Source organism: Lipotes vexillifer, unplaced genomic scaffold, assembly GCF_000442215.2.
Source record: "Lipotes vexillifer unplaced genomic scaffold, Lipotes_vexillifer_v1.1 scaffold393, whole genome shotgun sequence".
NCBI lineage: Eukaryota > Metazoa > Chordata > Mammalia > Artiodactyla > Lipotidae > Lipotes > Lipotes vexillifer.
Window position 1 is genome coordinate 1,151,896 of NW_006774564.1, and position 26,937 is coordinate 1,178,832.

At 40.6% G+C, this 26,937-nt stretch overlaps 1 protein-coding gene across 1 annotated transcript in view; it reads left to right on the forward strand.

Annotated features, from left to right (window-relative positions):
* LOC103070252 (potassium voltage-gated channel subfamily A member 3) overlaps positions 1–26,937 on the forward strand; it is a 104,554-nt gene that overhangs the window by 75,914 nt on the left and 1,703 nt on the right. The window contains exons 3-4 of the mRNA XM_007449358.1: positions 24,496–24,554; positions 26,450–26,891. Of these exons, the coding sequence (XP_007449420.1) occupies positions 24,496–24,554; positions 26,450–26,891 (501 nt within the window). The remainder of the gene's footprint in view (positions 1–24,495; positions 24,555–26,449; positions 26,892–26,937) is intronic.

Consider the following 26,937-nt stretch of genomic DNA (forward strand, 5'->3'; position numbering starts at 1 on the left):
CTTTCCCTAAAAGCATTCTAGCTTACCATTATCTCCCTTAAACTGCCATAAACAAAAATGAACATAACCCTTCAGATATAGTTAGTCTAGAATAGGCTTATGAAAGAGTAAGTTGGCCTTAAATAAAAAGCTATTTCCTGGGACTTCCCTGGTAGTGGAGTGGTTAAGAATCTGCCTACTAATGCAGGGGACATGGATTCGACCCCTGGTCTGGGAAGATCCCACATGCCACAGAGCAACTAAGCCCCTGTGCCACAACTACTGGGCCCACGTGCTGCAACTACTGAAGCCCGCACACCTAGAGCCTGTACTCCACAAGAGATCCACCGCAATGAGAAGTTCACGCACTGCAATGAAGAGTAGCCCCTGCTGGCTGCAACTAGAGAAAGCCAGTGTGCAGAAACAAAGACCCAACGCAGCCAAAAAAAAAAAAAGCGATTGCCTGAATATTTTTTTGTAGACCAAAAATGTACAAGATGCTTTATATGTATTGCAATTCTCACAACAGCTCTGAAAGGTAGTTATAATTATTGCCATTTTACAAATGTGTAAACTAAGAAATTAAGTAACTTACCTAAGGTCACAGTTATTACAGATCCAGGTCTGTCTGGAACCAAAGCTTACATCCTTTTCATGAGTCAACAAGTTCTCAACTGAAAGGATTATATCATTTCTAAAGGTACCTCACTAAATATTCCAGGCATGTTGAGTCAGAGGGAGAATATGGTTGAATGTTTTGAATCTGACATTTTCTTAAAAACCAACAGTGGTAACTGTTTTCATCTTCTTTCAGCATCTTAAGGAATCACAGAAACACATGTGAGTTGGGGGTGGTTTTGTTTTGTACACTTCAGCAGTTACTCATTTTTTGGGAAAAACTCAATGTAAACTGGATTTGAATCCATTGGGCTTTGTCAAACACAGGCGCTTATGCACTGATTCAAGTTTGGGTTGGCAGAGTAATGTTCAATATGGAGGTTTACATCTTTAAAATGCATGGAAAATACACAGCATGGGGAATGGGGAAATTTTCTCCCTATTGACTAGAGGCCTCTCAAATCAAGCCTTTTCTCTCCATTCCCAGGGCTGCTGACTTAGACCAAACACTTATTAGCCCTCATCTTTAATATTGCAATAGCTTCTCAAGTATCTCCTACTGCCAAACTCTTCCCAAAACCTGCCCATCCTCCACATAGTCACCAGAGCTTTGTCCTTAAAAATAGTTCTATTATATCACTTTCTTGTTTATAAACATCTATCAATTTCCATTGCCCAAAAGGTCAAATTAAAATTCTGTACCATGGCACACGAGACTCTTTACTATTAGGTATTAATTTGTCACTCCAGACCCATTTCCCTTCCTTTCTCCCCAATACCCCATGCTCTAGCCACACTGAAATTGTCAGCATTCCCCATCGTGGCTTTTCACTAGTCTGCGTCTATGTATGAGCCCAGTCTGCCTAGAAATGACCTTGCCTCCCTCTACACCTGAAAAACTTCTACCTTTAAGACCAAGCTTAGAAGTTCTTTCTTCTATTAAGCGTTTCCTGACTTCTCCAGCAAAAATTAGATGCTCCCTCAAGGCTCTAGGTTCTCATATCCTCACCTCTATTAAATCACTTATAATTTGTTTTACATTTTGTTCTCTCCCACCTGACTCTTTAGGGCAGTAACTATATATTATTCAAGTATGTATCCTCAAAGTCTGGCCCAGAGAAAGTCCTCATAAGTGTTTACTGGGAGGGGACCTTCAAGATAGCGGAAGAGTAAGATGTGGAGATCACCCTCCTCCCCACAAATACATGAAAAATACATCTACATGTGGAACAACTCCTACAGAAAACCTACTGAATGCTGGCAGAAGACCTCAGACTTCCCAAAAGGGAACAGGTGACCTCAGGTGACCTACACACAGAGACAGGGCCAAATCCAAAGCTGAACCCCAGGAGCTGTGCGAACAAAGAGGAGAAAGGGAAATCTCTCCCAGCAGCCTCAGGAGCAGCGGATTAAATCTCCACAATCAACTTGATGTACCCTGCATCTGTGGAATACCTGAATAAACAATGAATCATCCCAAAATTGAGGCAGTGGACTTCTTTGGGAGCAACTGTAGACTTGGGGTTTGCTTTCTGCATCTAATTTGTTTCTGGTTTTATGTTTATCTTAGTTTAGTATTTAGAGCTTATCACCATTGGTAGATTTGTTTACTGATTTGGTTGTACTCTGCCTTTTTAAAAAGTTTTTAAATATTTTTATCCTTTTTCTCTTTCTGTGAGTGTGTATGTGTATGCTTCTTTCTGTGATTTTGTTGGTATAGCTTTGTTTTTAACATTTGTCCTAGGGTTCTGCCTGTCCATTTTTTATTTTTTAATTAATTAATTTATTATTTTTGGTATACATTTTAGTGATTGTTAACATTGGTGGATTTGTTTTTTGGTTTGGTTGCTCTTTTCTCTCTTTTTTTATTACTTTTTAATTAATTTTATTAAAAAAATTTTATTTTAATAACTTTCTTTTCTTTCTGTCTGTCTTTCATTCTTTCTGTCTTTCTTTCTTTCTTTCTTTCTTTTTTTCTCCCTTTTCTTCAGAACCATGTGGCTTACAGGGTCTTGGTGCTCCAGCCGGGTGTCAGGCCTGAGCCTATGAGGTGGGAGAACCGAGTTCAGGACATTGGACCACCAGAGCACTCCCGGCCCCACATACTATCAAACGGCAAAAGCTCTCCCAGAGATCTCCATCTCAACACTAAGACCCTGTAATACTCAATGACCAGCAACCTACAGTGCTGGATACCCCATACCAAACAACTAGCATGACAGGAACCCCACCTATTAGCAGAGAGGATACCTAAAATCATAATAAGTTCACAGACACCTCAGAACACACCACCAGATGCAGTCTTGCCCAAGAGAAAAACAAGATCTAGCCTCATCCACCAGAACACAGGCACCAGTCCCCTCCATCAAGAAGCCTACACAACCCACTTACCCACTGAGGGTAGACACCAAAAACAACAGTAACTATGAACCTGCGGCCTGCAAAAAGGAGACCTCAAACACAGTAAGGTAAGCAAAATAAGAAGACAGAGAAATACACAGCAGATAAAGGAGCAAAATAAAAACCCACCAGACCAAACAAATGAAGAGGAAACAGGCAGTCTACCTGAAAAAGAATTCAGAGTAATGATAGTAAAGATGATCCAAAATCTTGGAAACAGAATGGAGAAAATATAAGGAACATTTAACAAGGACCTAGAAGAACAAAAGAGCAAACAAACAATGATGAACAACACAATAAATGAAATTAAAAATTCCCTAGAAGGAATCAATAGCAGAAGAACGGATAAGTGACCTGGAAGATAAAATAGTGGAAATAACTACTGAAGAACAGAATAAAGAAAAAAGAATGTAAATAATTGAGGACAGTCTCAGAGACTTCTGGGACAACATTAAATGCACCATCATTTAAGTTACAGGGGTCCCAGAAGAGGAAGAGAAAAAGGAAGGGTCTGAGAAAATATTTGACGAGATTATAGTTGAAAACTTCCCTAATATGGAAAAGAAAACAATCAAGTACAGGAAGCACAGAAAGTCCCATACAGGATAAATCCAAGGAGAAACATACCAAGACACATATTAATCAGGCTATCAAAAATTAAATACAAAGAAAAAATATTAAAAACAGCGAGGGACAAGCAACAAATAACATACAAGGGAATCCGCATAAGGTTAACAGATGTCTCTGCAGAAACTCTGCAAGCCAGAAGGGAGTGGCAGGACATATTTAAGTGATGAAAGGGAAAAACCTACAACCAAGATTACTCGACCCAGCAAGGACCTCATTCAGATTTGAAAGATAAATTAAAAGCTTTACAGACAAGCAAAAGCTAAGACAACACAGCACCACCAAACCAGCTTTACAACAAAGGAACTTCTCTAGGCAGGAAACACAAGAGAATGAAAAAAACTATAAAAACAAACCCAAAACAATTAAGAAAATGGTAATAGGAACATACATATCAATAATTACCTTAAATGTAAATGGATTAAATGCTCCAACAAAAAGTCATGGACTGGCTGAATGGATACAAAAACAAGACCTGTATATATGCTGTCTACAAGAGACCCACTTCAGACTTAGGGACACATACAGACTGAAAGTGAGGGCATGGAAAAAGATATTCCATGCAAATGGAAATCAAAAGAAAGCTGGAGTAGCAATTCTCATATCAGACAAAATAGACTTTGAAATAAAGACTATTACAAGAAACAAAGAAGGACACTACATAGTGATCAAGAGATCAATCCAAGAAGAAGATATAACAACTGTAAATATTTATGAGCCCAACATAGGAGCATCTCAATACATAAGGCAAATGTTAACAGCCATAAAAGGGGAAATTGACAGTAACACAATCATAGTAGGGAACTTTTAACATCCCAGTTCCACCAATGGACAGATCATCCAAATTGAAAATAAATAAGAAACACAAACTTTAAATGACACATTAAACAATATGGACTTAATTGATATTTATAGGACATTCCATCCAAAAACAGCAGATTACACTTTCCTCTCAAGTGCTCATGGAACATTCTCCAGGATAGATCATATCTCGGGTCACAAATCAAGCCTTGGTAAATTTAAGAAAATTGAAATCATATCAAGCATCTTTTCTGACCACAGTGCTATTAGACTAGATATCAATTACAGGAAAAAAAAACCCTCAAAAATAAAAACACATGGAGGTAAACAATGAACTACTAAAGAACCAAGAGATCAGTGAGGAAATCAAAAGATACCTAGAAACAAATGACAATGAAAACATAATGACCCAAAACCTATGGGATTCAGAAAAGCAGTTCTAAGAGGGAATTTTATAGCAATACAATCCTATCTCAAGAAACAAGAAAAACTCAAATCAAAAACCTAAACTTACACCTAATGCAATTAGAGAAAGAACAACAACAAAAAAAAAACCCCACCAAAGTTGGCAGAAGGAAAGAAATCATAAAGATCAGACAAGATATAAATGAAAAGGAAATGAAGGAAATGATAGCAAAGATCAATAAAATTAAAAGCCAGTTCTTTGAGAAGATAAACAAAATTCATAAACCATTAGCCAGACTCATCAAGAAAAAGGGAAAAGACACAGATTAACAGAATTAGAAATGAAAAAGGAGAAGTAACAACTGATACTGCAGAAATACAAAGGATCATGAGAGATTACTACAAGTAACTATATGCCATAAAATGGACAACCTGGAAGAAATGGAAAAATTCTTAGAAAAGCACAACCTTCCAAGACTGAACCAGGAAGAAATAGTAAATATAAACAGACCAATCACAAGCACTGAAATTGAAACTGTGATTAAAAATCTTCCAACAAACAAAAGCCCAGGACAAGGTGGCTTCACAGGTGAATTGTATCAAGCATTCAGAGAAGAGCTAACACCTATCTTTTTCAAACTCTTCCAAAATAAAGCAGAGGGAGGAACACTCCCAAACTCAATCTATGAGGCAACCATCACCCTGATACCAAAAGCAGACAAAGATATCACAAAAAGGAAAACTACAGGCCAATATCACTGATGAACACAGATGCAAAAATCCTCAACAAAATACTAGCAAACAGAATCCGGCAGCACATTAAAAGGATCATACACCATGATCAAGTGGGGATTACCTCAGGAATGCAAGGATTCTTCAATATACACAAATCAATCAATGTGATAACCCATATTAAACTGAACGATAAAAACCATATGATAATCTCAATAGAGGCAGAAAAAACTTTTGACAAAATTCAGCACCGATTTATGATAAAACCCTCCAGAAAGTAGGCATAGAGGGAACTTACCTCAACATAATAAATGCCACATATGACAAACCCACAGCCAACATCATTCTCAATGGTGAAAAACTGAAACCATTTCAACTAAGATCAGGAACAAGACAAGATGGTCTACTCTCACCACTGTTATTCAACATACTCTTGGAAGTTTTAGCCACAGCAATCAGAGAAGAAAAAGAAATAAAAGGAATCCAAATCAGAAAAGAAAAAGTAAAAGTGTCACTGTTTGCAGATGACATGATACTATACATAGAAAGTCCTAAAGATGCTACCAGAAAATTACTACAGCTAATCAATGAATTTGGTAAAGTAGCAGGATACAAAATTAACGCACAGAAATCTCTTGCATTCCTATATACTAACAATGAAAAATCTGAAAGAGAAATTAAGGAAACACTCTCATTTACCATTGCAACAAAAAGAATAAAGTATCTAGGAATAAACCTACCTAAGGAGACAAAAGACCTGTATGCAGAAAATTGTAAGACACTGATGAAAGAAATTAAAGATGATACAAATAGATGGAGAGAGATACCATGCTCTTGGATTGGAAGAATTAACATTGTGAAAATGACTATACTACCCACAACAATCTACAGATCCCTATCAAACTACCAATAGCATTTTTCACAGAACTAGAACAAAAAAATTTCACAATTTGTATGGAAACACAGAAGACCCTGAATAGCCAAAGCAATCTTGAGAAAGAAAAATGGAGCTGGAGGAATCAGGCCTCTTGACTTCAGGCTATACTACAAAGCTACAGTAATCAAGACAGTATGGTGTTGGCACAAAAACAGAAATATAGATCAGTGGAACTGGATAGAAAGCCCAGAGATAAACACACACACATATGGTCACCTTATCTTTGATGAAGGAGGCAAGAATATATAATGGAGGAAAGACAGCCTCTTTAATAAGTGGTGCTGGGAAAACTGGACAGCTACATGTAAAAATATGTGATTAGATCACTCCCTAACACCACACACAAAAATAAACTCAAAATGGATTAAAGACCTAAATGTAAGGACAAACACTATCAAACTCTTAGAGGAAAACATAGGTAGAACTTTTTATGATGTAAATCACAGAAAGATCCTTTTAGACCCACCTCCTAGAGAAAGGGAAATAAAAACAAAAATAAACAAATGGGACCTAATGAAACTTAAAACCTTTTGCAGAGCAAAAGAAACCATAAACAAGATGAAAAAACAACCCTCAGAATGGGAGAAAATATTTGCAAACTAAGCAACTGATGAAGGATTAATCTCCAAAATTAACAAGCAGCTCATACAGCTCAATATCAAAAAAACTAACAGCCCAATTCAAAATTGGGCAGAAGACCTAAATAGACATTTCTCCAAAAAAGATATATAGATTGCCAACAAACACATGAAAGGATGCTCAACATCACTAATCATTAGAGAAATGCAAATCAAATCTACAATGAGGTATCACCTCACACTGGTCAGAGTGGCCATCATCAAAAAGTCTACAAACGTAAATGCTGGAGAGGGTGTGGAGAAAAGGGAACCCTCTTCCACTGTTGGTGGGAATGTAAATTGATACAGCCACTATGGAGAACAGTATGGAGGTTCCTTAAAAAACTAAAAATAGAACTACCATATGACCCAGCAATTCTACTACTGGGCATGTACCCTGAGAAAACCATAATTCAAAAAGAGTCATGTACCACAATGTTCATTGCAGCTCTATTTACAATAACCAGGACATGGAAGCAACCCAAGTGTCCATCGACAGATGAATGGATAAAGAAGATGTGGCACATATATACAATGGAATATTACTCAGCCATAAAGGAAACGAAATTGAGTTATTTTTAGTGAGGTGGATGGACCTAGAGACTGTCATACAGAGTGAAGAAAGTCAGAAAGAGAAAAACAAATACTGTATGCTAATACATATATATGGAATCCAAAAAAAAACAAAAAATGGTTCTGAGAACGTAGGGGCAGGACAGGAATAAAGATGCAGACGTAGAGAATGGACTTGAGGATGTGGGGAGGAGGAAGGGTAAGCTGGGATGAAATGAGAGAGTGGCATGGACATATATACACTACCAAATGTAAAATAGATAGCTAGTGGGAAACAGCTGCATAGCACAGGGAGATCAGCTTGGTGCTTTGTGTCCACCTAGAGGGGTGGGATATAGAGGGTGGGAGCGAGCCACAAGAGGGAGGAGATATGGGGATATATGTATATGTATAGCTGATTTATTTTGTTATACAGCAGAAACTAGCACACCATTGTAAAAGAATTATACTCCAATGAAGATGTTAATAAATAAATAAATAAATGTTTATTGGATGAAGGTCCCCATCAAAGTGGCTAAATTGTGTGCACAACACCAGGGGTCAACAGCTATGAACACCAAAACTGAAATTATGATTATCTCCTGTGAATTGAGTCAGTATAGATTAAACAGTAATGAATGATAGTCACCATTTATAGAAATAACACAGCCTTAAAATCTGTATTTGAAAACCACCCAAAATATAGGTATGATGACCCAGATATAACTTCAGAAAGACTTAACTGGACTGTGGCTTTTATGATAATGTTTATTTGATTTTTCTAATAATAAAATTAATATATATTCTTATGATAAAAGTTTTTTTAAATGTATAGATAGATATGTAAAAAAGGAAAATAAAATCATTCATAATCCAATCACCCAGAGAAATTTACGTTAACATTTTGGTGTATCTTTTTTCACAAACACAATAATTTAGTCATATTGTTTTGAAGCATGCTTTTTCACTTAACAGTATGTTGTGAATATTTTAATGTAGTTAAATTTTATTCTAAACCAATACTATATATCATCCCATTATGTATATATATAAAATAATGAATATATTGAACACAAAGTTTGCTTCCAATTTTTTGCATTACTAGTAGTGCCAAGAAACATCCTTGTAGCTACTGACACTTTGCGCTAAAAGTTCTCCAGAAAGATTGTGCTTATTTCCCAGTAATGAGCCAAGTATAAGAATGTCTGTATCTGTATCTCTAAACTCTTGCTAACTATAAGCATTTGGATCGGGTTTTAACTAGAAAAGGACAAAGCTAACCAACTACATTGTATTTTTTAATCTAAAAGTAATGTATTTTCAGGATGGTAGCACCAGTACAGGAGATGGTCAGAGATCAAATCTGGCAGTGCATCTGGGCTCATGAACATGATTATTCTGTTTCCACAGCAGGTACCTTCTTCTAATGGAGATGGATGCCTCAAGTGCATGATGTTTGATGGCCCTGAATCTCAAGATCACCCAGTCATGACCGCTGCCTCTAGGTCCCTGGCTTACCTGGCCATATTCAGCCTGCTGGGAAGGCATGACAAGAACCTGAGGCTCTGTTACAGTTCTCACTGTCAATTGTCACTCCGATCCATGCATTAGACACTTGTTGTGATAATCGTGTTAATGTGAGTCCGTCTCCTGAAACTTATCACCTCCAGCAAAAATTTTCCAAGACCCAAAATAGAGGTCAGCCCCCAGACTCTGTGCCCAACAGTATCATCTGACCAAGTGCTGCTGTTTTTTAAATATGGGCTTCTAAGACCTATCTTTGGAGATTTTGATTGGGGAAGTCTAGGATAGGTCTTAGGAATCGCTAGTTCTTAAGACTCCACAGCTAATTCTGATGTAAGCCAAAGGTTGAGAACCATGGGCCTACTCTGATAGGCCAAGCAGTGTCCTTATTCTTCAAGGGCTGTCTGAGAGACCAGCTGTCCCTCTCCAAAAGATTCTAAATGATGGCCTTTTATTCCCTCTTTGTCATCCTCAAACGGCAATAGATAAAACCAAGAATAATAACAATAATTTTTATCAAGTTGTTACTATGTCCTGAGCACTTTTCAGACATTAGCTTATTCTATTCCCACAACATTTTTATGCGTCCTAAGGCTCAGTTTCCCCGTGTCCAAAATGGAGATAACAACCTACAGGTCAAACATTTACAAAATATTTCCTTACAATTTTTTTTACTTACCAAAAGTTCCTGTCCTTTAGGTGGCTCATAACTATTATGAGTAGTAATATTATTTTAGTCAGAGCTTTAATCATTATCACAACTCTAGGCCTAGCCTGTTATGAGAAGCAATATAAAGAGAATGCAGTGGGAAATGATTCTAGCAGACCTTTTTCCAAATGAGCCAGAATTAGATGTGGAGCTTATAAAGCAGCAGTGCAGCAACATTGGGGGAAATGTGATGATGAAACCTCTTGTTGGAAAAGAAGAAAATCCCAACTCTCTAGAAGCTTTTCATTTTCTCTGTTTTGTCCCCTCAGTCTCCTGTGGATTCTGAGAAAGCTGCTATTACTGTAACTCCTGAGAACCTCTCTAATGGCTGAAGCCATGACACCCTCTCTGAGGGTGGGACTTAGCTGGAGAATCTCCAAACCCAGCCAAAGCCAGCTGCACTCTGCTGACAATGGTAAAAGCCCAGTCAAAGCCCAATGCCCAGCCACAACTCCAACTCCAAGCTAAGATGCTCAGACCACTAGAGATAAAGACAGAAAGTTCAGAATAAATCCCTAGATTGTGTCTTGATCAGGAAAGTGGTCCCCAGACCCTTGAAAAGACAAAGAGTTCAAAGAGGAAAAGAGGTGTTGGGCAACAATTCAGTGATTAGAGAGAAGTAATGCGCATCACTTTAGATCCACAGAGCAGACCTATCTTTAATCTGCTTTGTTACTATAACTCATAGATCAATCAAATGGTCTGGGAAATGCCATCTCAGACAATTCCTTCAGTCATCATATAGGCATATGAAGGCAAGGTCTTCCTTAGCATTAAGATGGAACTAGGGGCTTCCCTGGTGGCGCAGTGGTTGAGAGTCCGCCTGCCGATGCAGGGGACACGAGTTCGTGCCCCGGTCCGGGAGGATCCCACATACCGCGGAGCGGCTGGGCCAGTGAGCCATGGCTGCTGAGCCTGCACGTCCGGAGCCTGTGCTTCGCAACGGGAGAGGCCACAACAGTGAGAGGCCCACATACGGCAAAAAAAAAAAAAAGATGGAACTAGGACCACTTTACACATTCCAGCGGGTAGGTAGTGGATCCTGGGACCCTAACCCAGCACATACCCATATACTGAAGGAACCAGAGCACCCAAAGACTTGGGGTGGGGGAATCAACCTATCATCCTGTACAGCATGCTCATCCCCAGGACCAAATCAGGACAAAATCTCACCTGCCACCTTGAGTCCTTCAGGCTCACCCTTGCCTCAGACCTCACTCCTTAGGGTCTCAGGAGTCTTGGCAGCAGAGGAGGTTCTGAGAGTAAGAGATAGGCACCTGGAACTCCCAGCACAAGCTCATGGGGGATGGTCGCCAAACTCAAGGGAGAAGCCATGTCTGCAGGGAGCATAGTCACGCTGCCCTACTGCTGGCCCCCCATTGCCATCCCCCCCACACTGATCCACATCAGTGGATATCAGAAGACTGCTTCTTGTTAGACTCCTGGATCCCTCCTTTCTCCTAACATTAGCCCCAGGAAGCCTGGGAAGGCATGGGGATTAGAGCAGAGTCAGGAGGGAGAAAGGTGGGGAACCAGTGCTGAGCTGCAGAGAGATTTACAAGTGAGCAAAAACAATGTCAGTGAACTATCTGCTCACAGTAGGCTGAGATGAGCAGACTAGTGAGCTCTGCTGGTGATGAAGGACAGCTGTAAACATAAAACCCAGATACTTTTGAATTTGTGTTCCTGTTTCAAGAAGAAAAACATTAAAAAAAGAAGAAAATCAAATATTTGGACTTATTTTTTCTCTTTCTGGACATAGCATTAGCTGTCTTCCTCCACAGTAAGGCCCCAAATAGAATGAATATGTGAGAGGTGGGAGCTTTGAGGACAGACCAAAACCAAAATTAGAACCAAGTCCTGGGAAGCAGCAGAATTATATATTTTTCACAAAATCTGCTCTGCAAATCTGGCTTCAAAAGCACTGCTCTTTTGCTAAACTGACAACAGTTGCCACTAGGAACCTCAACAGTGTCTCACATTTGTCAACTTGGGTTCCTTGGCAATGATTCAACCTGGTTTGAAACTGGTATTTGTTGCATTTCCCAAGCCCCATTAGCTGCCTTCCCTAGACCTCTTTGATTTCTCATTTGCCTCTCTCCTGCCCTGCTTGTCATATTTTTGGAGGCCATAAGCTTTGATTACAAGGGGATAAGAAGGCAAGGCAGACATTATTTTTACTTCCCAGCTGTGGATTATGTGTAACACATAGTCCTTTGGAAAGATAGGGCTAACCAGCTGAAATGGGCAAGTTGTAGGGAACAGCCTGGGCTGTCAGAGACGACTTAGTTGAGCTCCAGAGTGCTCAGATCTTATTTCTGTGCTCAAAGATTTTCTTCATCTGGTTTGCTGAAGAATTTGTGAATCTCATCTCTCAAAGCAGGCCCTAAGTGTCATATTGTTCTTCTTGCTCTTCTCCTGATGGGTTACTTCTCAGCAGCCAGCATCCTTTATGTAAAGCAGACCTCAGATGGGATGAAAATTTTCCCCAATCATTTCATCCCTTTAGATGGCTCTTCAAACCCAGGTAGAAGTGGGTGTGGATGAAATTGTCTAGTTCAGCATATCCAGGAGACTCAGCAGCCAGGGATATGCTACAGAAGTTAATCCAGACCAGTAGAAAGGTCTTAGTAATGGGCAAAGTGCTGTGCGGGCACTCATTATTCATTCACTCAAATTGAATTTAACTGACCCAGGGCCATCTGTGGATACACAGCTATCTCTATCCAATGGCCAGTTCTTCCACTCAAGTGAGAGATAATGCTGTGCTGACATTTTACTTCCAGCAAAAATGCACAAACACTTTTAGAGCGTATCACATCAAATATATAACTGGCACTGTGCTAGGTACTCTTTGTATCTTATTTCATTTAATCCTCACAACCACCTTGTAAACTGGTTGTTATCATCCCCTAATAACAGATGAAGAAATTGAAAGCTCAGAGAGATTTAGGAACCCAGGAAGTTAGGATTTAAACCCTATCTCTGCGCTTAGAGTCTTGAGTTCTTCCTATCACCCTGAAGCTCCTCTAGACTTCTACGTGCACATACACTGGGCAGATTTTAGACTATAAAAGCTTGGAATTAGAGGGCAACCTAATGAAATAATCTGTAAACAAGCCAACAGCAAGAACATAAGCATTAACTAAAAGATGAATAGAGTATTTTACTCCAGCATATTAGGCAAAGTTGTGAAGATAAAATTCTACTTTTTGTTTTAAGCAATTTTTGTTATTTAGTAAAATTAGAGTATGTTATGGAAATTACCAGTGAAGATTTTAGATACTTTTATTTACAGTTTTCAGTAATTTTTAAAAGACTCTTACAGGAGAAGAAGAGGTTTTCAAAATTGCCTAATGAATTTGGAATTGTAAAAAAAAACCCAGTATGTATATTGGGAGTGATGATGTTAAAATAAAACCCTAGCACATAATCTCCAGTGCATATTTGAAGATGAATTAATAATGTTATCATATAAAGATAGGTCTGAGAATGTTTTAGAACTTAGCCATAAGGAGATGAACCAGAACACATGCAAATGTGCCCATCAGTCCAGACTCTATGTCACTTCATAAAAAATAATGAAATGGAGTTGATTGTACAAGAAATCCCCGGCATATATATTCAATACACACACACACACACACACACACACACACACACACACACACACACACTGGAATACTACTCAGCCATAAAAAGTATGAAATAATACCATTTGCGGCAACATAGGTAGGCCTAGAGATTACCATACTAAGTGAAGTAAGTCAGAAAGAGAAAGATAAACACCATGTGATATCACTTATATGTGGAAGCTAAAATATGACACAAATGTACTTATTTACAAAGCAGAAACAGACTCACACACACAGAAAGAAAACAAACTTATGGTTACCAAAGGAAAAGGGGGTGGGGGAGGGATAAAAGGAGTTTTGGATTAGCAGATAGGACCTATTATATATAAAATAGATAAACCACAAGGTCCTACTGTGTAGCACAGGGAACTATATTCAATATTCACAAGCACTCTGCTGTATACCACAAACTAGCCCAACATTGTAAATCAACTGTACTTTAATTTAAAAAATAAGATAAAAATTAAAAAACAGCTAGTTTAAGAATTTGATTAAACCAGCCTCTTCAAAAGGTAGCTCTAATGTTTAGGTCCGTTTCCCCATTCATAGGATTGACCCTCAACCTGTCTTAAAAAGCAAATATCAGGGGCTTCCCTGGTGGTGCAGTGGTTGAGAGTCCACCTGCCGATGCAGGGGGCACGGGTTCGAGCCCCGGTCCGGGAAGATCCCACATGCCGCGGAGCGGCTGGGCCCATGAGCCATGGCCGCTGAGCCTGCGCGTCCGGAGCCTGTGCTCCGCAACGGGAGAGGCCACAACAGTGAGAGGCCCGCGTACCGCAAAAAAAAAAGCAAATATCCACATAAGCCATTATCACACCTTTTAAATGGAAAAAAAAATGTAAATGCCAAAATGTATTAGTACCTTTTGCTGGTTGCCCAGTTTTCAGGAGATATAACAAACATTACATTTTAAACAACCATTAATTTAACTATGGTCTTGGTTTTTACTTTTGTACCAATATCTCTTCTCACATTCTATGTTGATTTGTTATGCTAAATGCTTGGCAGATGTGTAATCGACATATAAATTGGTCCTCATGTAGCTAGCCAAAATTATTTCTGACAGCCTTTTATACCAGGCAGAACTCTCCAATAATCTGTTTTTGGAGCCCAAGGCAACATTCAGGAAAATAAATCAGATAAATATAGCAATTTATAATGGTCCAACATATTTATTGTGGATGTTGCTATTCTCAGCATGTATCATATTAATACTTTTAAGCTGTACAGATTTATATTAGAAAGAACTGGAAATATTTAATCAGGATTTTTAATCTCTTGAGCATCTTTTAAAACATTATGCAGAAATTTGATGACAATGAGCTTAAAAATGACTATCAGCAATGGGGATTATTATAATATTAACTGAAGTCCCATTCCTTCAGTTTAATGCAGTTCTAAGGGTGAAAAAAATGACTAACATCAGACCACAAAAAGAAGAGAAATCACTGCTTGGTAATATTACTTCATAAGCCAGATAAAGATAGGCTAAAAGACACGTTTATCTCCTGCCGTAGATGGTTTCTTTGGCCTGCTCACGGTTTCTTTGGCCTGCTCATCTAAATTCTGCCTCTGTATGTGAAGTTTCCCATTAAAAGCCAGGCTATTTGACATACACTAGTTGAAGGTACAGCTGACAACAAAATTGGCCCCATAATATGTTTTCTTGCTACTAGACTCTCGTTGATAAAGTGCAGCAGCCCACAGGAGTTACGGGTCATGCATCACTCTCCTTCATGCTTTTTCTGTCTTCTTGTCTCCTAAGCAGGAGTGGCAGCTGGTGTTTTTTTAATCTGGTATCACAGGTTCAGAATCCTTAGAATTTTTCATCCTCAGTGGGCAGTATACCAGGGACAGCACTGCAAATCAATTAGATATATTTCATATTTGAAATTCAGTTACCTGATTTCCAACATGTCTTCTGTCCTTGAGGAATGATGCATTTATCATCCTGGTTATTTGGCAGAAATTGGACCAACTGGGATTGAAGACTGTTTTCTGACTCTCAAGAATTAACCTGTCTTAGCAACTGAAACTGCTTTATATTCTAGCCCCAGAGACAAAGGGCCCTGCTTTTCCCTGCTCTATATTATACAGGAGTGTTATGGATTTTTATTGCATTTATACAAACTCCATACTATGTGTAAGGTATATCTAAAGAAGTAAACATCTTTCTAAAGCTTGCTATGAGGCTTTGGGGAGGGCTGAGTGGTGATAAAGCTGTAAGAGAAATGATTAAAAACATATATATTAATCTGCCTTTATATTATTGTCATATTGAAATGTACAGTTTGAAATCCATTACCTTATTCTCCTGAGGGTTATATTAGGGTGCAAAAGTAGCATTGAACTTGCACTTCACACTCTGTCTCAGAGATTTTATAGACCTGGTACATAATGTAGATTTCTAAATATGTTAAAATGGGAGGAAATTACATAAGTGGTTGCAGACTATGACCAGGACTGCATTCAGGCAGCAAAAGAATATGTTGAAATTTATCTGTGAGCTGGCTCTTTTGGTCAGCATAGGACATGAATAATTCATTAAGCATTCTATTAACATCTATGGAGCCCTACTATGTAGAAAAGCACTCTATCAGGCACTGAGGAGGGAAATGTTGAGGAAGACATGGCCCCGGCTCCTATAATCTAAACAGAGAGATTATAAAACCAACCTATCTTTGAGTTTCCTAAACATGCTCCTTTATTGAAACAGGAGATCATTCACCAGGTGAATTAAGAAAAACTGGCAAACTGAATGTTACATGTTTCTTGGTCTTGCTATCAATTTTCTGTTACCATGTTTATTATCTTAGGAAAATAAACTCAGAATACCACATTTACAATATATTTTATGTGGCACATAGTTAAGATTTTTTTGACCTCCAAAGTCAATCTGGAGTCAGTAACAGCTGACCAAAAAGGAATATTCCAGTAATCTAATCATCTTCAGCTTTTCCTCTGACTCAGGCACACAGTATTTTAATAAGAGTGGTTCGCTTATTAGTTTCTCAATACCCGGGCTTGATAATGTAGCTGGTCCATTCATGAAGCACTAAAGTACTCAGATGCACTTGAAACACTCTCAGCTTGAATGTGAGCATCTGTAATATTCTCTCTAGTTGGCACCCTTGATTCCATTCTTCATGCTGAGGTGGGCCCAGAGCCCTTGTGCTTCAGAATTAGGGGTAATTGAGTTTCAGCCCGTTTGTTTAGAAATCAACCTCAGGATGGGGTGTCAGAAGTACTTAGCAATGCATTATCTTCCAAAGCTATGCAGCCAGTGTTTTCTGGACACAGAGATGCACTTCTATTCATTAATAATATGTATCACCACAGCACAGTCAGTTTCTACATCTCTTGACATTTGGGGATTGAATCGCTCCGAGATTTTGCTGTATTATCCTCCTGAGTGCAAGAAAGTGACTTCCCTGTGCCCATCTCTGAAACCTGTCATCTTGCTAGGGCCTAACCTGCCAGGACATCTCCTCATCATGGAGGCAGAGAAAGGTGAATCAGCCACATCCATCGTGTGAAGAACTATGTGCAGTCATGTCCACACTGGGGTTGGTGTAGTAGTGGAGGTCCAGACAGCTTGATATTGACTAGAAGGGTAGCCCTTGGAGAACAGGATTCAATCAACAGATGGTGGCTCAGGTAGCAGGGCCAGTCTCCCAAGGAGGAGCCTGATAGGAGCTGGTAGGGAGGTAGTCCAGTTTTAACAAAGGCAAAATGAGGCAGAACTCAAGTCTTAAGAACTGCGTGAGCAGGACAGGAGGTAGGGCAGACAGCAACTTGGTAGACACGCAGATACCTTAAGGTTCACATCAGCATGTCAGAATGAGGGTTTATGACCTACTCATTCAGCTGCAGCCCCATTCAGCTGCCACTGCTGAGGTTGCTGTCCCAGTTGGAATGGGTTCAAGAATCATGTAGTGCTGATCTTGTCAAGGGTAGGCTCTTCAGTGTCGTGCTTGAAGCCAGAGGTTGTCATGCTCTCCCCAGCAGGAGGCACCAGTAGAGTCACCAAAGGGGCAGAATCTCAACTCTGCCTAGGCCTCTAGCTGCGCCAGGATTTACAGGCCCAAAGCAGAGGAGCTCTACAGAAGAAATCCTGCCCTATGCGTTGATGGCTAAGTTTGGAAGCCGCAGAAAGTCTGTAGGAGTAAAAAAGGCTAAAAAGAAAAGGAAAGTAATCAGAGATCTAGGCAGAGAAGTCAGCTAATGCAAAAAGAGCCTGGCTGGTGCTGCAGATACAGACAGGACTGAGGGCGGACCCAGGGAGGTCAGTTAAGACAGGATGTCTCAGGCCTGTGTCTCAACCATCTTTAATTCCAGGTGTTTAGCAAGTGTAGGTGTCATGAAAAGGAAAGAAAGGAGGAACAGAGGGAAGAAGATCTCTGAATAAATGAGTAAATTAATAAAGAAGAAAAGTAGGGATAAAAGTTAAAAGAACCTGGCTGGAAATTAGTAATAGTAGATTCTGTTCTGACTCTGTCACTAACTAAATGCTGGACTTTGGATAGAAGTTACTTACATCTTAAGACCATAATTACTCCATCTGTAAAATGAATGTGTTAGACTAGACTGTCTTTTTTAACAAGTTTACTTCAACAAATATTTTTGCATGCCTACTAACTGCAAAGCACTGAGCTTTGAAGAGACTGAGATGAGAGTACTAAAACCAGGAAATTCCAGAGTCTGCTTCTAAAGGATGCCCTTTGTTCTCTGACGAGTTTTGTAAGCCCTGCTCAGTGTGGGTGCTCCTGGGCCACAAGTTGATTAAAGCCAGAAGTGAGAGGCCTGTCCTTCTTTGAGACACAACAGATAAAGGGCTTGCATTGCACGTGGCCTTTCACAATCAGAAGTATGATTGTGATTTCACAATCATCTCACCCTCTCCTCACTCCCCCCCCCATGCATTTATGTTGTATGGAAAGTATGAGTGAACGAACAACAACTGAGCACCTAGTGTATGCAAGATGAGGAATTGAGTACTTTCACATACACAATCTCATTTAATTCTCATATCACGCGGCTTAGATATAATTTTGTTCATTTTACAGATGAAAAACTGAGATATAGAGGTAAAATGGATTTGTCAAGGTCACTTTAACTTCAGATAGTTTTAATCCAATGATAGAACACTTTCTGCTACATTACAACACATCTTTTTTTTTTAAGATTTTTTTTGATGTGGAGCATTTTAAAAGTCTTTATTGAATTTGTTACAATATTGCTACTGGTTTTTTTTGTCTGTTTATTTGTTCGTTTTAATTTTTTTTTTTGGCTGTTGGGTCTTAGTTGAGGCACGTGGAATCTTTGTTGCAGCATGAGGGATATTTCGCTGTGGCATGTGGGCTTCTCTCTCGTGGCATGCGTGCTTTCTCTTCTCTAGTTGTGGAGCGTGAGCTGCAGAGCACATGGGCTCTGTAGTTTGCAGCACATGGGCTCTCTAGTTGAGGAGTGGTCTCAGTAGTTGTGGCTCACGGGCTTAGTTGCCCCATGGCATGTGGGATCTTAGTTCCCCGACCAGGGATCAAACCCGCGTCCCCTGCATTGCAAGACGGATTCTTTACCACTGGACCACCAGGGAAGTCCCACTCCTGTTTTTTTTTTTTTATGTTCTGGTTTTTTGGTCATGAGGCATGAGGGATCCTAGCTCCCTGACCACTGGTTGAACCTGCACCCCCTGCATTGGAAGGCCAAGTCTTAACCACTGGACCACCAGGGAAGTCCCAGCACAGCTTAACTTAGCTTGTTCTGAATAATGACATACTGGATAAACATGCTCAAATAGTAGGCTTTTTCTGAAAACTAATCTTTGACATAAAAGCATTTGGCAGAAAGTTCCGTTCACGTGCACATTGAGACTGGCATCTTGCAGGTGGATTCCTAAATTCAAGTGGAGTTTTATGGGGGTGGGAAATCAGGACAATTTATCCTTTATAAAACATATACATATGGGGATATATATATCCCCATTTTACATTTACATGAATTGATGCATATATATAGTATATATATAACTGATATATATTTAAATGAACTGATATATATTTGATTATATATATATATATATCAGTTCATTTGAATGACTATATAAACAATGGACTTCAATTTAAATTGGTTTAGCATTTCTAGCTGTGTGTGTCAACCCATGTTATTCAGTCATGAGGCATTCTAGGACTTCAGTCGGATGGTAAGGATATGGAGGGAAGCTGGGAATGGTGAGAGTACAGGCTAGGAGAATAAATTCACCTTTAAGACAGGTCCCCAAGGAGAGTGGCCAACTTCTCAAGTCATAAAATCCTAGGAGGGAGAATAAAATCTGGGTGCAAGCTGGGAAAGTCTCATTATCCATGAGGTCCAGACTAGGGTCCAGACCAGTGGCAGATGTAAGGCCAGAGGATGGGCAAAGACAATGGCAATCCTAGTAGTCAGGTGAGTGGTAGAAGCTATGTAGCTCCAAGAGGCCCACCTGGCATAAATAAGAACTCCAGCCTATGGCAGGATTCAGCTTTTGGGGGACCTACTAAGGGCAAAAAGGAGAAATGGGATCTCAACAAGCCAGTTGAGGTTTCAGGATAGGGTTTTCGTTTCAATGGGCAAACTGGAGAGACAGTAGCAAGCTAAGGTAGAGGTCTGGTCCTACTACCATGCAAAATATGGCAGGGGTTCAGAACAAGGCTGAAGCTCTATAGGCGATGGGGGTCCCATCCCAGGCACACTGGAATTAGGGCAACAAGATAGATTCTAGACCCATCACCATGGGTGAGGGTAAGAATGAGATTTCCGATATATTCTGACAAGTTTGCTTAGAATTGGCTTATGAATGGAGTTGTGCTGAGTGAAGACTATACATGAAGATTTTCAATACTTGTAGCTGAGTCTGGATCGGGAAGGGACTAACATATCACAATGTGGTTTAGTTTTATTTGCATCCATTTTATAACCAGCTGATGTATCTTTTGCATTTTATCTCAGGTATGATGAAGTTCCCAAAGAATTGCATTCATATTCTTTTATCATTATAATACTAATTATTGGATCATTCTGGGCCTTTATACACTTTCATTAATATTATTACCATTGTCATGAAAACTCAATAAAATGGTAATGCTGTTCTTGAATTGCTTTGTCAACATCATTGCAAAATGTAATGACAAAGTAATAACACTGAGACATTATGTCTGTAGATTAATAAACTATGTTTTAGTTTTCACCAGAACGTCAATACAAAAAAAAATCAAAATTTACCCTTGACTTTACAGTATTTCAATAAATTTCTATAAATGTCTGCTAAAGCTTTACAATCTTGTGTCAATGTATGCTCAAAGTTCACATTACTATCAACTCAAATAACTAAAATAATCCATTTTAGCTCTTGAAATTAATTTTATTGTGGCTCACTCATAGCCTCACAATAAAGTGTGTCACAGAGGACCATGAAGAAACAAATAAAAGGAATTTTCTAGATATTTTAAAACATTCTTGGTCAAACTCACTTTGAGGAAAACCATGGTGAAAGTATTATTTGTAATGTACAGCTCACTAGAGGAAAGTGAATATGTTTGGTAGTGTCCTAAAGCCATTCAATTTCTTCTACAAATGTTAAGATTCCCATCTGCAAACAAATAATTTGCACATACCAGGGAGTTTACTGCTTGTCTCATAATTAATCGCACATTTTGTCTATGATTAGAGGTATGGCTGTGCCTGATTTTTCAATAAATTAACCAGAAGCAGAAAAAGCCACACAGGTGTTTCAGTGTCTGATTTCATCCTCTTACACAAGGAGGCTCAAGAAGAAACACTGGACTTATTTAAATGCTTGCCCTAACGTAATACTTTTAACTCTTTTGCTGGCATATTTGCTGATAGAATTCAGTCTTCTCAGGATAGAAATTTTTTTTCTGAGAATCACCCTGCCACGTGGGAACACAGACTGTTGGGTGATTCTGAGGGACAGAGCAACATCAGAGAGCCATCCTAACCCCAGTCAGGACCCCAAACCCCAGGAGTCTGCATTTATTGTGTTGGCCAAAAAAGTTCATTTGGGGTTTTCCTTAAGATGCTACAGAAAACCCAAAAGAACTTTTTGGCCAACCCATTACTTCTGGAGTCACTTCCTCCTTGTATAGGGCATCTTTCTTCTTTTAAAAAAATGGTACAGGGCTTCCCTGGTGGCGCAGTGCTTGAGAGTCCGCCTGCCGATGCAGGAGACGTGGGTTCGTGCCCCGTTTCGGGAGGATCCCACATGCCGCGGAGCGGCTGGGCCCGTGAGCCATGGCCACTGAGCCTGCGCGTCCGGAGCCTGTGCTCCGCAAATGGGAGAGGCCACAACAGTGAGAGGCCCGCATAACGCAAGAAAAAAAAAAAAAAAAGGTACAAATTCAGAAGAGCACTTTTTTAACCTTTGCCTTGGGGAACAGGACTAATAGCTTTATTATGGTCTATCAGTTTTTTAATGAGTAAGTATCCATGCCTCATAATCGCTTTTCTTCTATTATACTATTCAAAAAACATTTTTCATATATCAGCACAATACTGAACACTGGAGATATGAAGATGAATGAGATAAGCCCTCTAATCCTCACAGAGGTGGTCTAAGGTAGGGCTGGAGATTGTGGACTTCTCAGTTTGAATCCTGGTTCTATCATTTCCTGGCTGTGTACTCTTGCGAGGAGTGACGTTACCAGTCTGCACTCAGTTTCTCCACATGTGAACTAGGAGTACTAATATTATGCACCCACAGGGCTATTGAAGGTTACTGCATATAAGGTGCATACACAGTCCTGGCTTAGCACAGTGTATTCACTGCTCACTATGTTAACTATCAGTATTATGGAGTTCACATTCTCATAGGGAGACAGATCATATCATACACACTAAATATAGTTCAGTAAAGCCCTCTAATGGAGCTCTGAACAAAATGCCATAGAAGCTCTGATGAGAAAGAGAATCATGAGTTCATTTATAATCAGTTTTATTCTGAGCTTTTCTCAAAGCGGTAATCATGGCTGACAGCAAGGCTCAGGGTCTCACAAGAGGTGACCTCTAAGCCGCACTTTGAAGACTGAATTCACTAGTGGGGAAAAGGTGGACAGGATGTCCAGGGAGCTGGAGCATGAGCAAAGGCTTGGCAGTGTGTAACTGCGTGGCATGTCCAGGGACCGGCAAGTGGTATGGAAGGAACACAGAAGAGGCTGCCAGAAAGACAGGTCAGGGCCAATCATCACAGCAGCACTAGAGAGCAATGTGATCAAATCTACGTTTTACAAAAATAACTTGGCTGCTTCCTGGAAGATGAAATACATAAAAGAGAGACTGAAAGCAGGGAGCCTGTTATGAAATGATCATGGCGGTGAGAATGGAGAGGGGAGGACAGAATACAGAGGGACCTGGAGAGAGAATAGAAAGCACTTAGTGACTGACTGGGTGTGGGGGTAGAGGAACGATTCAGGGATGACTTCACATTCCCACATGAAATAAGAAAAACAGGAAGAGAAGCAAGTTTGGAAAGAGAGATAATGAGTTCAGTGCTATAAATATTAAGTTTGGGGTATCTGCAGGAAGAATACCCAAGCAGGGAGTTGAGAATGTAATTCTGGAGTGCAAGATAGACCCATCCATTATGGTAGGGAGAAGGGAAAGTAGAGAAACAGGGGGGAAGTGACACTTTAAAAAACAAGCCTTATACATATGCACAGCCCAGCAGGTTCTATGAAATAGAACCAGAACTGGACAGATACTTCTCCAAAATAACCTCTCTACACCAGCAACACTGGTTCACTCATTGTACCTTCATATGACTTGTGTGTTCACTCTGCCTCTTTTCTTTCCTCCATTCAATGTATACTGATTGTGCCAGGTACTGTTCTAGACTTTGGTGACACAGAAGTGAAAAAGTCAAAACCCTGCCATCAGAGAGTTTATGTTTTAGTGCAGCAGACAGTCAATAAGCAAGTAACCAAATAAAGATAAAATTTCAAGTAAATAAATGCAATAAGGAAAAAATAAAGCAGGTAAGAGGTTAGAAAGTTACCAAGATGCGAGAGGAAGGGGAACTCTTTGAAACTGAGTGGTTGTCATCAGGGGAGTCATTTCTGATGAAGTGACATTTTAAATGGAGGCCTAAAGTAATGGAGAAAGTCATATGAAAATCTGGAGGAACAGTGTTTCAGGCAGAGGGGAGAGCAAGTACGAAGACCCTGAGGTAGGAACCAGCTTGGCATAATTGAGAAACAACGAGGCAGCCAGGTTGGCTAGAATAGACCAAATAATCACAGGGTATCTTGTGACACTTCTGGTACTATTGTCTTGTACTGTTAACTAAATGCTGCTGTTAAGATTTTCCCTGGATTTATATCGCATCTTCCCAACTCCATGTGAGCCTACTGAGGTCAAGATCTATGTTCCAACTTCATACTCCCACGGTATCTAGAACAATGCTTTGCACATAGTAGGTGTTCTTTCTCCATTCATTTATGTATAATTGTAATTAATGGTAATCTCTAGGCCTGCCTTGTCCCACTCTCAATTCTGGGCTAATTCCAGAGGTTGCTAAACATCCAGTAAACCACTGATAAGCTATCTCTAGTACTGCTGTGATCAGTAAGAAGCTCAAGCTACATCCAGAGCAACACAGAAAGCCCAAACACCAAGATTTACCTCTGCTGTTTGCAAATCTGATGGTTTCACTTAGGCTCTAACATTAAAGACAGAAATATAAGGAAATTCTGCACATGCTCAGAGAAGCTGTCAGCTTTGCCACAGTTCTATGCTTAAACATTATAATAATATTATTATTATCCCACAGGGGTGTCATGAGGATTAATGAGACATTTTCAAATCACTTTGAGCTACTCCACTGGGGGTACTAACTAAATGGTATACTTGCTCCTGAAGTGCCATTTTTGACATTGATTTGTTGTGATGGGTTCTGCTGTCCAACAGGGCTGGAATTTGCCCACTAACTCTTTTCCTATAAACAATAGACTAGCCATCAGAAGAAAGTGGTTTTCACTTAAAATAAATATGAATTGAAGTGAACTAGTCAGCAATCAGAAGAAAATTGGGTGCTGTTAGAAATCTAGTATTTACAAAGCACTCACAGTGATCAACATAAGAGTTTCACAGTGTGATACAGTAAAGTGAACATTGGATTTGGAAGTAATCCAAGATTTTAAGCCCAACTCTGCCACAAACACGCTGTGTGAGCTTGAAGAAACAAACTTCTCTGGGCCTCAAATATAAAGTAAGGACCATCCTAAGAAGCTCATAAGCAGTCTTCCAAACAAAACAAATAAATGAAAGGAATGGAAATAGTCATTTCTGAAGGAGAGAGATCACAGAAGGGAGGAGCTGTGACCATCCATCACAGGACCATCCTCTGTTCTGCTCTTCCTTGCCATTGATTAATATTAATTTCAGTACTAATTCCTGCAAATGGAGAAATTAATCACTTTCTAAGTCAGACATAGAAGTGCATGAAACATTCGGTCTTTAAAAATAGGGTCTTTGCCTTTCTACCAGCCATCCTTGCAGCGAGCCATCTGTCTTATACTTAGATTTAAATATATGAATGATTGATTATACTGCTACCCTAATTACCAGCTTAAGTACACTGTTCTAGTTTTGTGAGAGAGTACTTTACATGGTTGTCCACTTTTACCATCTTACAACATGTTACTGCCTGCAGTGCCTGGCACTGACCTGGAGGCGATGTGGAAGATAAAGGACAGTAAAGAACATGGGTGCTTGCTGTACCCAGAAAAGGCAAAGATGGAAACCCTATGGCATAACTGAGTAACATGCTGTACTGGGAGCTTGGTTTCTCCCCACCACTCATCCCAGGAATCTCAGTGGTCCTGGGCTCAGAAGAAATAAATGTTGACACTCCAGAGCAGATAGAAATACAAAGCATCACTTGTTGGGGAATTCAATTCAACAAACGTATACTGAGTGCCTACTATTGATCAGGCACTTTGGTAGTTGTTAGGAATATAAATTGGATAAGATCTGGCTCTGCCCTAGAGAACCTCACAGTTGAAAGTGGTATGGAAAGCAATGACCACAAATCACTCTTACTTCAAGTCAAATTGCCAGCTAAGGTATGAAGGGTGAGGGAATTGTCTACACAACAGTTCCTCTTTTGTAAATGATTTGAATGATACCATCGAAAACACATTTTTAAGCCTAGGGTTGACTCTAAATTGGAGTTGCTAAAACGTCTGGAAACAGAAATTGTGTTCAGTGTGCCCACAACAATTTAAAGAAATAGTTTAGGTTCAAAGGGGGACAATTGTTAGTTATTATCTCCAAGCCAAAATCAAGCAACAGAGATACAAGTTGCAGAATGACTGTTCTCCCAGTTTAACAACTAGAGCGTGACCAATTCCCTACAGCAAGGCCAGCGGTGGAACATCAGGCACGGCCTAGGTACTGGTCTGGCTCCCGTCCCTCCCACCACGGACTTGAGATGTGAATTTCCTTTTTTATTTTCCTCTAATTTTTGCACCGATAGGAAACTCACTGTACTGATAAGGCCAGGCTGCCCTCGCCAAACCTAACCAGAAACTGGGTCCTTGATTCCTCCTAATGGCTGAAATCTCAGCTACGAAAGGTAGTGTGAACTATCCACTGCAGAAGTGAAGTCCCTGAATGTCTTTAATGACCATTTTCTTCAGATTCCGGGTGTGAAACTCCTCAGCCCATTACTCCGCTGGGCTTCTCATCCAAACAGGAACGAAATTATCTAGAGCCCTCCCGGCCTGGCGGTCTTTCACCCTCGAGTGGGCTCAGGATGCAGGCACCCGTCTTGCCTCTTACCCAAGGCGCCCACCTGGCCTGCCACTCCCTGCCTCGACACCGCGGCGGCCTCACAGCAAGCCCCCATCCTCCCCTCTAGCCCGCCTCCGCCTTCGGCCACCTCGGCTCCGCGGAGCCCGCCTCCCCGGGGGGCCCATGTGGATCTTGCTGGGCGAGGAGGCCGGCGCTCGCCGGCTGCGGTGCGGCCCAGGGCCAATCGGGAAGCCGCGCGACGGCGACACGGCCTCGGGGGGCCGGAGAAGGGGCCGCCTGGGCTGGGCGAGGGCTCCGTGGGGACGCCGAAGTGCAAAATATGGGCGTTCGGGTGGCCCAGAGGGACGAGGAGGGCGGCGGGGAAGAGCTGGGCCCGGCTGCTCCCGGGGAGCGGGGCGCGCGCCCGCGCGGGGGGCCGGAATCCGGAGGGGACGCGGAGGGGCGGGAGCGCGCCCCGCGGAGGAGGGAGGAGGAGGGCTGAGGAGGCGTCTCTTTGGAGGAGCCCGGCGGACAGCGCCAGACCCAGACCGAGCCTCGCGGCAGCGACAGCAACAGCAACAGGCGGCGGGCTCGGCGGGAGGCGGGGGCGGCGGA